The sequence below is a fragment of the Argiope bruennichi genome, chromosome 10 (genome assembly GCF_947563725.1).
Source record: "Argiope bruennichi chromosome 10, qqArgBrue1.1, whole genome shotgun sequence".
NCBI classification, from domain to species: domain Eukaryota; kingdom Metazoa; phylum Arthropoda; class Arachnida; order Araneae; family Araneidae; genus Argiope; species Argiope bruennichi.
In genome coordinates, this window is record NC_079160.1 from 76,630,972 (window position 1) to 76,644,647 (window position 13,676).

Genomic DNA, 13,676 nt, shown 5'->3' on the forward strand with positions numbered 1-13,676 from the left:
GTAGAAAAGAAAAAAGCCTTTGGGAGAATAAATGTTGGAGAGGGAAAATTGCAGATGTTTAAAAGTGACTTGTGCGGCTTGAGCTTCAATATTTATGTGAGGTAATTGTAATAGTATACATTGATTGGAAAGTTTTCTATCGACGGCGATGAGAAGACCTCTTCTGCTATCTAATTGTCTGTATTGACGAAAAAGGAATTTATTTGGAAGAAAAAACTTTATAAGATGGTTTAAGAGAAGTTTCTTGAACTGCAAGGATTTGAAAGTGGGGAAAGAAAGTTTTGTACCCAAGTATTTTTGATTTGATGCCACGGGCGTTCCACTGGGCGATAGAAAGTTTAATATTCTTGAACATAAGGCAAATAGAAAAGCAGGGGGAAAAAAAGAATCTTGGTGAAAAATGAAATAGGAAGCCCACCAGGAAAAGAAAAACAAGGCTAATAGGTTTAATACATATTTTGTTTTAATTTTTCTCAATCTTTTTGACTCGGTTTTATCATCGCCAGTTTCCTTAGTGAACAGAACACTTTAGAAAACAGAAGTTGAAATTGACGCATAACAGCTTCAATTGGTGCTTGGAAAGCTTGTTCATTGCCGAAATTATAAAATTTTGTGTATCTTTCGTTTGTTGAACGAATGTGACGGGAAGTTCAGCTTTGGTGATAAATTTGTCAGAGTGCAAAGTTTCATTTACCGGCCATCTGACAATGGGGTAAGAAGATGCACTTCGCGATTTCGCTTGTAATATTCTTCCCTCTATAATTTGGCATTTGAATCTGAGGAATTTTTTTCTCTTCGTTCCATTTTGGGCATTCGGAGTCGGCTGTTTTGTGACTGCCTTTACAATTAATGCATTTCATTGCATTTTTATTACATATGACTGACGAACGACTTTCACTAAATTAACGCAAGTAAGCATGAATTTTTGGCATTGCTTGGTTGGATGGGTGAAAGAATAATAGTTCTGGAAATGTCTCGGGTTGTTGGTGAATAAGGAAATTTTGTATCAAATTAACCATACTTTAAAAAAAATTGGGAAATTTTTATGCCAAAAATTGTGATTAAAACATCTTCAGAAGGATTTCTGATGTAAAAAACTTCGCATTTCGAGTATTTTGACATCATTTTCTTGTTTAATTTCTTGTACAGGTTTTTCAAGAGAGAATATCTATCTGTATATTTCGAAGTAGAAAGTGTGTTGTAATGTGTTCAGTTCTCAGGTGACAAGAATCACGAATCCCAAGAATGGCTGAATTCACTAGTGATATTAGGATTTCGAAAAGTGACAGGAAGTTTCTTTTCTCTAGTTAATTGCATAGTGAAAGTGATTTTGATCTTCAATGCGATGTCAACTCTCAGACGTTTTGGAAAAGTAATCAGCAAGTTACCTGAGATGCCTGGTAAAATAAAGTGAAATTCGATGCTACAGCAGAAATGGAATTTTTAATTTAAGCAATAGGGTTTATTCAAAGACGATAAGACATTTGAGATAAAGAATCGAAGAATGTCCATGACTGGTGGGAGAACATATGTCGCCATTTTCAAACAAAAAAGTCAGTTTAAGTCGAAGCCAAACACACTTCTCAGTGAAAGCATCATAAAAAAAGGAAAAAAAAATATATCTTACCTTCCCTTTTGAAAATAGATAAAAGTCCTTAATAAAGGTGAAAGTTCATACCAAAACTGTAAGTAAGTATCATGAAAAAATTGAATTAGCATGAAAAAAACCCAAAAGGCGAACATTTCCGCTACTCGAAAAAAGTAAACAAACTGAAATGCTATTCATTAGTGTTGCCACAAACGATGTGTCTAAAAGTAAAATTAGTAAATAATATTATTTTAAACTCATTTTCTGATTGGTGTTAATTAAAGCTTTACTTTTCTTTTTTTGTCACCATTTCATCGTTAAGTGCAATAGAAATACTTTCTCTGATGTAATAATAATTTTCATTAAATATTTCAAACAATACTACTAAAACGAACCTCAAATGTCAGAGATCAGATGATTCGCTATCTACCAATCACAAAGAAAACTAAAGTGCAATTTTACATAAATTATTTTATGTAATGGAAAGAAATAGTTTTAGACCTCATATTTCGATAGACAAATAACTTATACTATTTTAAAAGCCTTACATTAAATTAATCATTGTATGTTACGTGTTTTTTTTTTGCCATATCATCAGAAGTTGTAATTTTAGTTTCAAACGGAAAAGATTAAACCAACTAATACAAAGATTTTATTAAGAAAATTTATTTAAAAATGAACGCACTTTAAAATTTTCTCACATTGTTTATTTTTGATGTTAAACTTTAATTATGAGTACAGCAAAATTTCAAAAAATTTATTAAAAGTGTACTTTAAAAATAAGCCGTATTTTTATATATTCATAATCAACAATGGAAGAAAAACCCCGGTTGAAATATTTATAGCAACAATGAAAAAATGTGTTTCTTTACAACAGTGAGATATATTATTGTAGAAAAGCTTGAAAATATTTAAAAAATAATTAAAAATAGACAAAAAAATTGTGCAGAAATTGAAATGGCATCATTGAAAAGATAATTTCTGGAAATTTCGTATGGTGTAAGATTAATTCTTTGCCATGTTGTTTTCATGAATTATGGATAAAACTTAATTTCGCTTATTAATTAAATTCTTAATATAATAAACAAAATGTCGATTAATTTTTAATTAATTGAAAATTCAAAAATTTCGCTTTGATGCACAAATTACTATCCTCCATGCATGAATTTGATAGCTGTAAATCAAACAGTCTGGCCTGTTTGACTTACAGCTAATTAATACAGTGCACCAGCGCTCGCACACATGCAAACTCCCCACAAACACAAATTTTAACATTCCATTTTTAAAATAACTGAACTACATGCGATTACAATTATAACATTTTTATTATGATGATCCTTCCTAAATAACTATATAGTCAGATAGTAATGTAAACAATAGCTGAAAAGAGGTACAAAAAGTCTGTTTTATTAGCTCGTATACGATATATACTGTTACAAATCTGTAATTTTGCTACCCGGCACGAATAGTGTCATCGTGGAAAAAACCGTTGTAAGATCTGTCCTGTGCGTGCTGAGCGGGTGCTCAGAGCTTGGCGACAAACTTGGCGAGCGTTTGGCAATTTGGCGATGAATTTGGCGATTTTGGCGACAAAATGGATCATACTGGAAAGTTCGAGAAGTTTCACGATCCATCCAGTAAGAACCAAGATACACTCAGGTACGCCCTGATTGGTCGGAAGATTCTAGCCCCGCCTCCTGGAACTATAAAAGACGGGCACTCTGAAACTGCAATGAAGTTGTGTGTATCGTCAGAAGTCGTGTGTGAGAGTATTCGGAGTCGCCGACAGGTAACAGAGAATTTAGAGGATTAGACAGCAAGCAAACTGTTGAATTAGCGATTAAATGCGCTGCGTTATTACGATTGATTGGCAGTATTTGTAGAAAAAAATTTTGTAACAATACTAAGAAAAAATATTGTAAAAAAAAATCCAATTCGAAAATTTGATGAATATCTAGGTTTAAAACTACCCCGAGTCCGCAAACACATTTTTTTAATTACGTCTACCCGTTAGTCCGTTATTTCAAAACCCATTTGAGCCAGAATGATGAAATTTAATATCTAGACTTTATATCACTTTTATTTTAGAATTTATTTTTTTGTCTTTAAGAGGTTTTCTAATTATTAATTGTAATGAATCGTAAAATCTTGCAATCAATTTTTTTCTCAAATTCACAATCTCATGGCACTTTCCACATGGAAATTAATTTTTAAATAAAATTAATTGATAATTGAGATATGGGAATATTAGAGTATTGTATTCCAATGAAAACATTTATATAATAGTAAAAAAAAAAAAAAAAAAATGCAGCACTTTGGATTATCATTTAAATGAGTGAAAAACCACCACAAATTTCATTTTCAAAACCATATAAAAAGTCAATTCAACCATATAAAAATTGTTAAAAACAAAATATTTTTTAAAGGTTTAGGCATCTGAAATTTTAATAATGAGGCTAAAATGGAGCAACACAAATCAAATACAAAATGCTAAGATATATAAAAGCTCATTTATTTGGTCTCGAATTACATGCAATGATAAAATCCGACGCTTGATTTGACAAACAACTGCCTCTTACGCAGCGCGGAAGAGAAGTTATTGTCCCAAGCTTCCACCATTTTGTACCAAATCAACAACTTGTTTTCCCTGAAAATAGAATTATGATAAATAAATTAAAATTACGATTGCATCATTAACAATCAAATTCATTCGGTGAAGTAAAATGTTCATGATAAATTACATGGTAATAAATTTCGAAAAACATGGCAATATTTAATCATGATTATTTTATTTTATTTAAAATCTTTATATTGAGCTCAAGAAATCAATACAATTAATATTATGTTTACATGAAAAATTGGGATTGTAACAATTAAATTTGATAATGAGCACTTTTGGCATGAATTAGCCAATGAAGGCCATGCCAAAGAAATTCTGAATCGCCAAACTTTTAATTTTGAAAGATTTGCATTTTTGTAAATAATTATGAAAAAAATAAATTAATATAAAGATTGGAAAGATTCGTAAAAACAGATATCTCTAAATCATGTTTAAATAATTATACTGAAATCATTTACAATACCTGAAAATATTTTTAATACTTTATTTCAATATCACATAAAGATAAAAATGCTGAATTTTTCTGGGTACTCAGTTATATAACAATTCGTCTTCAACCCATTTTGAGAAGAATAGAGCTTGTTCCAAATAACTCTAAAAGCTCTTTATAGTTAGTTATCTTTTTAAGAAATTTTAAACTATCAAAGATATTAGATTAATACTTTTAGAGAAAATTTTAAATATTTTTATTCTTTGACCACTTTGGAATATAGGGTGTCTGGGTTTGCATCTATGGATATCACTGACGAATTTTAAATTGTAGAAGCTACGGTGGCCTGGTGGTAAGCTTTGTGAGCCGTAGGGTTTCAGGTTCGTGACCGAATTTCCCCAAAGAACCGTCGTGTAAGCAGGTCTGTTGCACGTTAAATCCCTCATACCAAACGTCCTCTCGTTGGTGTGATGCGGTGTGAAGAGGGGGGTTGCCAGCTCAGGTATCGCCCTCGTCATCTGACAGCGGTTCAAAATTACGAAGTCCATCCCAAAGCAGCCCTAGTGTTGCTTTACAACGGGACGTTAATATAACTAAATTAAACTAAATTAAATTGTAGAAAAAGAACATTATAACTTATAATAACAAGAATTTATAACTTGGAAAAGTGAAATATTTTTTTATTTGGAATGCAATAAATAGGATATTGCTTATTCAGTATTTGGAAAGGCTCGCAAAACTCACTGGATGTAATTGATCAAATAAAAACAATGAAGGTTATAATAACTTTGAAATGTACATATAATAAACATTTATAACATGAATAAGTATGTGTATTACTTATATGAAACATCTTAGATTAATATCATGCTCAGAGAAAAAAAAAAAAACTTCCATGCAATTTAGAATTTATTCTGTTATACAGTTTCTTCACATAGGAAACCAAATTATCATCATTATGCGTAGAAAAACAAAATCAAATAATTAGAAAACTTTATGACTAATACTCCATCACTTAAACTTTGTAATTAATTATAGGGCCTTAGAAAATTTAAATTGTTTATGGAACCATACGGATTCAAACAATATTGTAATTTATTAGAATCAAAGTTGTGTTTAATCAAAATTGTATGAGAGACATTTATGGTTAGTTAAGAATCCCACAAGTAGAAAAAAAAAAAAAAAAAAAAACTCTATCCAATACATGTTTGACAAATATTTTGAAAAATTCTTGTTGCAAACTAATTTAGTATGATTCAAATTTTTAAAGCTCTTGCCACTTCACTTAGATGGTATGAATCTAAACACTGGCTAAATTTAGTGTCAGATTTAGATAGCCCTATTTTGTTGAAAGTGACAGTGTTTGACAGCACATTTTAAGGGCCATATTTAATACAACTTTTTATTTTAATAATTTAGTATAAACCTTCGTTAAATACAGATATATCAGGAAAAGATAACTAAAGAAATAAAATTTTAGAAAAGTTATCAGCTTTTATTTGTTATTAATTTCCTTATTTGAAACCTCCCCTTCCTATTTCATTCTAATGGAAGAAAGGAATTAATAATAATAATATTATAATTAATTCCTTTAATTCTATAAGGAAGTAATAAAAATTAATATTTATAGCATTTAAAATTATTGTTTAACAGGTCAGGCAAAGAGGAATATAACAATTAATTACAAAAATGATTGATATAACAATATATTATAATTAGAAATAAGTAATAAATTATACTATGATACATTTAATTATTAGTTTAATATTTTGATGTAAATACACTTTTCAAAGTTTTTGTAAGTGAAGAATTTGTATTTTTTACAAATTTATTTATTTGACTAATAATATAATTTCATCGATTTTTCTGTGGTCCTACGCAGCTGCCCAGTCTGCCTAATTGAGAACGAAATTTCCATACTATGGAAAGATTTAATCTCTAGCAATAAGTATGTGTGTCGGTTGCGTTTCTGGCATTTCGTTAAAATAGAAAAACACAACCCTTTTGTAGAAGACTTAAATAGTAATAACGTAAACAAAATAACCCTCCTTACCAATGCATGAATCAAAGACCTTGGCAGAATCCATCCAGTTCCTATGCTGTCATTCACTTTTTGTATGGAGCAACCAAGGCACCATATCCATAGGGGTAATAGGGATATCCGTAGGAGTAACCAAGGTAATTGAGGGCAGCAGAAGTGGCATAGGGATAGACAGCAGGTACAGCCGGGACAGCAGCTGGTGCTACAGGAGCGGCAACGGCAGCAGCTGGAGCTGGAATGGCAGGGGCAGCATAACCGGCAGGTACAGCTGGTACTGCAGGAGCTGCGGGCACAGCGGCTACTGCAGCTGGGGCTGGTAGGAATGGTGCATAGTAGCCTTTTGCATAGGGAGCATACGCTGCTGGTGCATATGGAAATAGAGGTCCAGCTGAGGCTGTGCAGCAGATCAAAGCGATAAGACAGGCGAGGAAGATCTAAAAAAGTAAATAAAATTTTTATATTTTTAATATATCAACCATTCTGTCTTATATTTCAATCGCTTGTATATCCCTACCTTCTCACGTACTCTTCCCTTATTGAATCAAGATAAAAATAAAGTAAATTAAAATTAATATAGATTAAAAGAATTGAAAAAGAATTAAAGAAAAGAATCAATTAAAAGAATTTATTAAATTAAAAGAATTCAAGAGTTGAAATACTAGACGACTGGTGAAATAAAAATAAGAAAAATTGGGAAATTGAATCTCAAACAGCATTGCTAAGGAATAAAGATGGTTAATTCTCATAAAACAATATTAATATTTATAAAAATGTTGATGATATTAGTTTATAGTACTTTGCTGATTGCGTTTCCAAGTAGAAAAAAATGTTTAGATAAGCTCTAATGTATAAAAATTACTGCATTTTTGTGTAAGTGATATTAAATGCATCGATATCTTATTATAATATAAGTTGATACTGAATTAAGTACTGTTGAAACTAAATGAAAGGTTATGGCATACAGTAAAAGTTTGCTCATTGTTTTCTTCAGAAATTATACAAATAAAATCTTACAACCAAAATCATATCATGAAATTAGCTAGTGATTTTTTAAATTTGAATGAAGTAAAGCTTTCAGTTTTAAAATTACTTAATTACATAATTTATTAATATTATTATCAAGAAGAAGAAGAATTAAAGAATTAATTTTGAACTGCGTAAGATGCAAATTTGAATTCCAAATCAGAAATTGAAAATTGAGAAATTATCTTGTAATTCCTAATGGTAGTATAAGAAATTTAATAAAGGTAAATTTTTCTTTAAAAATATTTTATGCATACAATGGAACTTGAATTTATTATAGACCAATTTCGTTTGAGTTTTTGAAAAATAAGCTTTAAAAAGTTGGTATAAAAAGAAAAAAAATTGTGAAAATCAGCATATGTTTTATAAAAGATTGTATTTAAATATTAATTAATTAATTTTTAAATATTTATTAAACGTTAATTAATTAAAAAATAGGAAAATCAGTATATTTTTCGTAAACTCTAGAGTTTTCTTCAGCAATGTATTTTTTACAAAAGAACAGTCCCCAAACAGAATTAAATATATAATGAGATTTTAAGCAATTTTGCATTTTTTTGACTAAACTTTTATCATGAAAGGCTTATGAATTCGTTAGATAAGAATCATAAAGTAATCTTTTAAATCTTTTAGTCAAAAACCTTTTGGATGACTTTCAAATGATCATCTTCTTGTCATTACACAGAAATTTAAAAAAGAGAATTCGGGATTTTTAAAGTCATTTTTATCTATTTTTAGAGTAATTTCAGTATTGTCGTTGAATTCGAGGAAAAAAAAAGTGTGAAAAATACTCATCTAAGATTCTGAGGCACTTACCATCGAGTTCATGACTGTAGGCGTTGAGCAACTGCTGCTACTAATCCACAAGACTTGACTGAAGCTCAGGAAGTGCAAGTGTGAAGATTCTAGAATTGCTCTCGGCTTTTATAGGCAGAGATTTCCGTATATTTCTGAATGAAAACCGAAAAAAACAGCTTTTTTTATGGTAAAGCAATTTAAATCATCTCCCACTTTTGTTATTTTTTATGCTTGTTTATCTAGTCGCTGTATCAAAGTCTCTTTCCTTCCTTAAGGATGGAGGCTGACACCCCAGGGTCATGAAGAACATAAAGAGTGTCTTTTCATAAACGTTCCTTCCGATATTTATTTGTTCGTTCTCCTCTTCTCATCACACCTCCGTGGTAGGGATGGGGCACAATTCATCCCGGGATGACTGTTAACTATCTCATTTTGACACTAGAACAATGGAAAGAAGGTATTTGAGGGGAAAACGTGCGCATGGAAATTTGTGACTCCCTGAAGTGAAAACTAATTAAAAATGTGCTTTTTTAAAAATTTTATCTGCATGTTATTTTATTTTGAGATATAACAAGTAACATGATACCATATGGGTGTTATAAGTTATCGGCAATTCTTTTTTAGCCTTTTTTTACCAGTTTGAGTATATCAAAATTCATTGTGTTCAAATTATTTAAGTACTAAGCAATTTTAGCTGTGCTTACATTCAGTTAAATCTCTTATGCTTAGATTAACTTTTGTAATATCGTCATCATGGATTTTTAAACGTGAAATTGCTCAAGGCTCTTGTCAATTTTCGTTGTTTTTTCAGTTCAGTGTCCCACAAGGGGACACTGAAGTAGTGTGTCTCTTAAATTTCTGATTCTTTGACTAATCTTTTGAGTGAATTCCGTAAATTCTTTACTCATAATTCTAAATCCTTCTTAGTTTTATCCCTTGCATCGTTTCTTTTATATTTGCATAATTTTCAGCCACTTAAGAGCTTATTTGTCGAATTTTGCTCTTGCTTAGGTTAAATCTCTTTCTGCTGAAAAAACTTTTCCACCCATATTAATTTAAGAATCCAGAAGTCCATGGTCACTCAGCATACTTTGGATTAGCTTTCAGCCCATTGCTCTACCATGCAGGTCTTTAGTTGATAAGGTGATATCAATCCAGCATTTTCCACGTGCAGATTGAAACGTTGGTAATGAGTTTGGGTCATTTCAAATAACAAAGCTTTTCTTAAAAATGAATTCTATAAACGAAACCCACTCATCCTGTGGTCAATGATAGAAAATTTCATTTTCCCACAGAGGACTATAAAGATTTAAATCTCCCTATAGGAGCATGGATGATCTACCCAGTTGTTTAAACAGGCAGATTTCCTCCTTATTGTGAGACGCCTTACGGGTAATTTCACTGACGGTCTGCGAGACGGTAATTTCGCTATTTCCCATTGACCAATTGGCTGCTACTATGCTTTCTCTCGTAATTCTTGTCAACTAAGAAATATTTTGGTTTCTTACTATTATTATCACTTACCCGTAACGGTGAGCAATTATTCTCCATCCCAGGGGAAGTTTCATTGCTTTCCCTTTAATTGCGTATTGTACCTGTAGCAATTAAAATCAGGAATGTTGTCCCCAAACAAATTTGGGATATCTTTGTCGCAAATTTACACCTTCCCAGATTATGTTTGGGAAAAATTACCATTAAAGAGCTCATTAACCATAATTTGTTTATTTAATCAACTGATCTCTCTCCGTGATAAATACAGGACAATATCCCGATGTTGCAATGTGGCTTGTTCGAATTATAACCCCTGTTCTTTTGCAATGCTCTTTGCAGTTTCTGAATTCTGGAGTTTGCTTTGTGCAATTTTTATAATTATATGATTCCACGCAGCAGTTTGGAATCACATACTCTTTAATTGGAGCAACTTTTTTTCTTTTTGCATACATTTTGATAGGAAATACCTATATCTCAGTTATAAAATCTAAGGAGCTAGACAAATTTTATGAATGTATACGATCCGATATCTCATCGTAGTCTTGATTTATCTTTAACTAGCCGCCTTTGGTGACCAGCTTATTCGCCAATCTTAATGCTCGTTTAAATTTTAATAATTAAATATTTTACGCAATTCCTACTTAATAGATTCTTCATCAAAATATTTTAAAATTTCAAATTTTGAAAATCATATATTTTACTCATAATATTATAAAGGCCTTCAGTCATAACGTAATATGAATCTCTCTAATTTTCTGTTACCTCTTGTAGAATTAATGCTTTAAATTAAAGTGGAAAGAATTAATGTGCAATTAATATAATAATATATTTTACTGAAACGAAGCATTTCTTTATAATATGATTACTGATAACAGAGTCACTGAGCGTTTAAACTTTATGGGCACTAAAGAATATCTTTTCTTTATTTATGTAATATCTCAAGAATTTGTCAACAAAATTTTCTCAGATTCATCATGAATAGATCGATTGCTTAACATTGTTTAATTTTAAATGCATCAAACACTAAGAAAATAAAATGAATCGTTTAAAATAATCAGTCGAAAACAGGTTTAAAATAACTACTTAAAAAACGATGTACTTCAAACTATAAGCATATACAAAAAATATATCTAACATAAATACAATTTAATTACAAAAGCATACAACTAACCTAAAAATAATTTAAATCAAGAATTATCCGTTGAAAATATTGTCAACAATCAGAACACAATGCGCATGCGTGAATTTTCAACGCCAGTTACGGTAACGCAAATGCGTGAATTTTTCTACGCCAGTTGGGGTAACGCTATGCAGATTAGACATTTTTAATTTCCTTTATTTTGTGTTATTTTAATTCAAAAGTACTTTAGAATGAATTTGAAAGATCGATTAATTAACAATGTTTAATTTTAAATGCATAAAACATTAAGAAAATAAACAGAATCGTTTGAAATAATCAGAAGAAAAATGTTAACCCCAGCCTCATTACTGTTGGAAAAAAAAAAAAAACTGAAGCCTTGCTCATTTGGCGGTGGGGAAAATGGAAGATTTTTTGGCGGGAAAGTTAGTTTTTAATTAATAATTAAAATTATAATTAAAAATTCAAAAAAAGGGACCCCATGTGCACATTCCCGACCTCTAAGGTATACATGTTCCAAATTGGGTAGTTGTAGGTGAAATGACCTGGCCTGTAGAGCGCCAACACACAGACACACACATACACACACACATTGAGCTTTACATAAGTATAGATAGATTATTGGGAAAACTTGCGTGTCCAAATTTATAACCCAATGAGTAGAACTGTATCTTCCATTTTCCCTGTATGGAACCCGCATATTCCCTTCTGTGTGATTACTTCGTTTGATTTGTCTGAGGAAATCAAATTTCTCCTCCTCCCTGGGCCTCTCACTTTTTTCCATGACATGTATAATGATTTGAGACATTCTAATCTGTAGAGTAGTAATCTTGCATATATTTTGCAGAACTGGATGCTTATTAATTGCATCTTTTAATTTTAATGGCCATTTCCGGTGTTTCCACATGAACAGGACTCTTGCCGACTCTCAGACCCATAACTTTCATTTCCATCTCGTTTGGGCTGATATTCGCTTCCAGTGTTCTTATTTTAACCGGTGAGTCTATTGTCTCTGTAATAGGTCTAATCACCAGTGTAGGCAGGTGGTGATAGTGTTAATTTATTATCTTTTCATTCGGGTTTATTATTTTTTGTTGTTGTATTTGATCACTTTCTTCATCCACCAGTATTTTCTTGGGGGCTTGGATCCTACGAATAAAAATTAGATAGAGTTTTAGTGGATTTTTGTTTTTAAACCATGCGAATGTTGTTCTATTATTATCATCTGGTGAATTTATTTCGGCTCTTGAAAAATTTGACAAAACATTCAAAAATATATCTCTCAGATATTCGACCGCGTGTCCCTCAATCCTATATTTATAGATAATATTTTTAATTGCTTCCACTATTCCCAATGGTTTAAAGGATAGTTTACTTTCTTCTCGTATTATTTCGTTTTCCCTTACATTCAAATTTTTTGCCTTCTTTATAATTGCAATCCCATCATTCATTTCTGTATCCTTGTTTTTATTAGAAATGCATGGTATTTTATCGTTTGCGCGATTTCCCTCGTTTTCCTATTTACATTTTTTTTTTCCGTTTTGAAGCCATTGTATTTTGGCATCCGTCTGCATTAACGGTTCATTTATCTTATTTGAATCAGAATCCAATCATTTTTAAAGTCAATTATAACGTCAGTTCTTTAAATCCTTTTATTAAATTTGATGTTTTACTGATAGTCATCTCCGCTTTTTTTGGCGAGTAAAACAAACTCTCATCATCAGTAAAAATATCGCTATCATCCGCCTAATTTTCCTTATCCGTCTAGTTTATGTCTTATTCCATTTTTTTTTATTTATTCACAAAATCTACCTTTCTAGTGCAATAATTTTAAGTCCTTGTCGGTTGTAATGGTAACCAAAATATGCCAAAAATGTTGCCAATTTGGCAATTTTAATCTTCAAACTATATAGCATGTGATTCGCATGTTCAAAATTTTTATAATAAATAATAATGCACTTGATAGTATTTTTTTTAATCTGGCGAAATTTTTTCTTGGCGCTTTTTTGTCGCCATTAAAACTGAATTATACCTAATTTTAACACTAATCAAATGTTGTAGGGCAACAGAAAGTAAAATTTAACGATTCTTTAACAAAATATTAGGGAAATTTTTCCAATATTAAATTTGAATTATTATAAATACATTTATTATTATAACACATTGCAAAATTTAAAATACAGTCCTAATAAAACTTCATTCAAAAACATTTTTCAACATAAAACTGCCTAAATGAAAACTATTTTCTTCTAATTAGATGCACCTATCAGAATGATAAATTTCGAAAACATTTTGTTGTCAATTGATACTTAACACATTTATGGACACATTTCATAAATTGTAATTTAAAATTGGCAAAAAAAAAAAAAAAAAATCGCAAAATATGAGCCCGCGCAATAATCAAATCTTTGAATAGCAAATAGTTCATGAACTGAACGCAGATATCGATAACAGCTTCTCAGATGGTAGATACACAACAAAATGGCTATGCAAACAAGTGGGTGTTTCTGCCCCAATAACACTTCAAAATATCAATAGCTTATAAGA

At 30.7% G+C, this 13,676-nt stretch overlaps 1 protein-coding gene across 1 annotated transcript; it reads right to left on the reverse strand.

Moving 5' to 3' along the window:
• Nucleotides 1–4,100: 4,100 nt before the first annotated feature.
• On the reverse strand, nucleotides 4,101–8,653 carry LOC129989296 (cuticle protein 19.8-like). The gene is made up of 3 exons (XM_056097733.1): nucleotides 8,519–8,653; nucleotides 6,692–7,113; nucleotides 4,101–4,235 (listed from the first exon to the last, which is right to left on the reverse strand). The coding sequence occupies exons 1-2, from the start codon at nucleotides 8,528–8,530 to the stop codon at nucleotides 6,745–6,747; spliced, it is 381 nt and encodes a 126-aa protein (XP_055953708.1). The 5' UTR covers nucleotides 8,531–8,653; the 3' UTR covers nucleotides 4,101–4,235; nucleotides 6,692–6,744.
• Nucleotides 8,654–13,676: the final 5,023 nt, after the last annotated feature.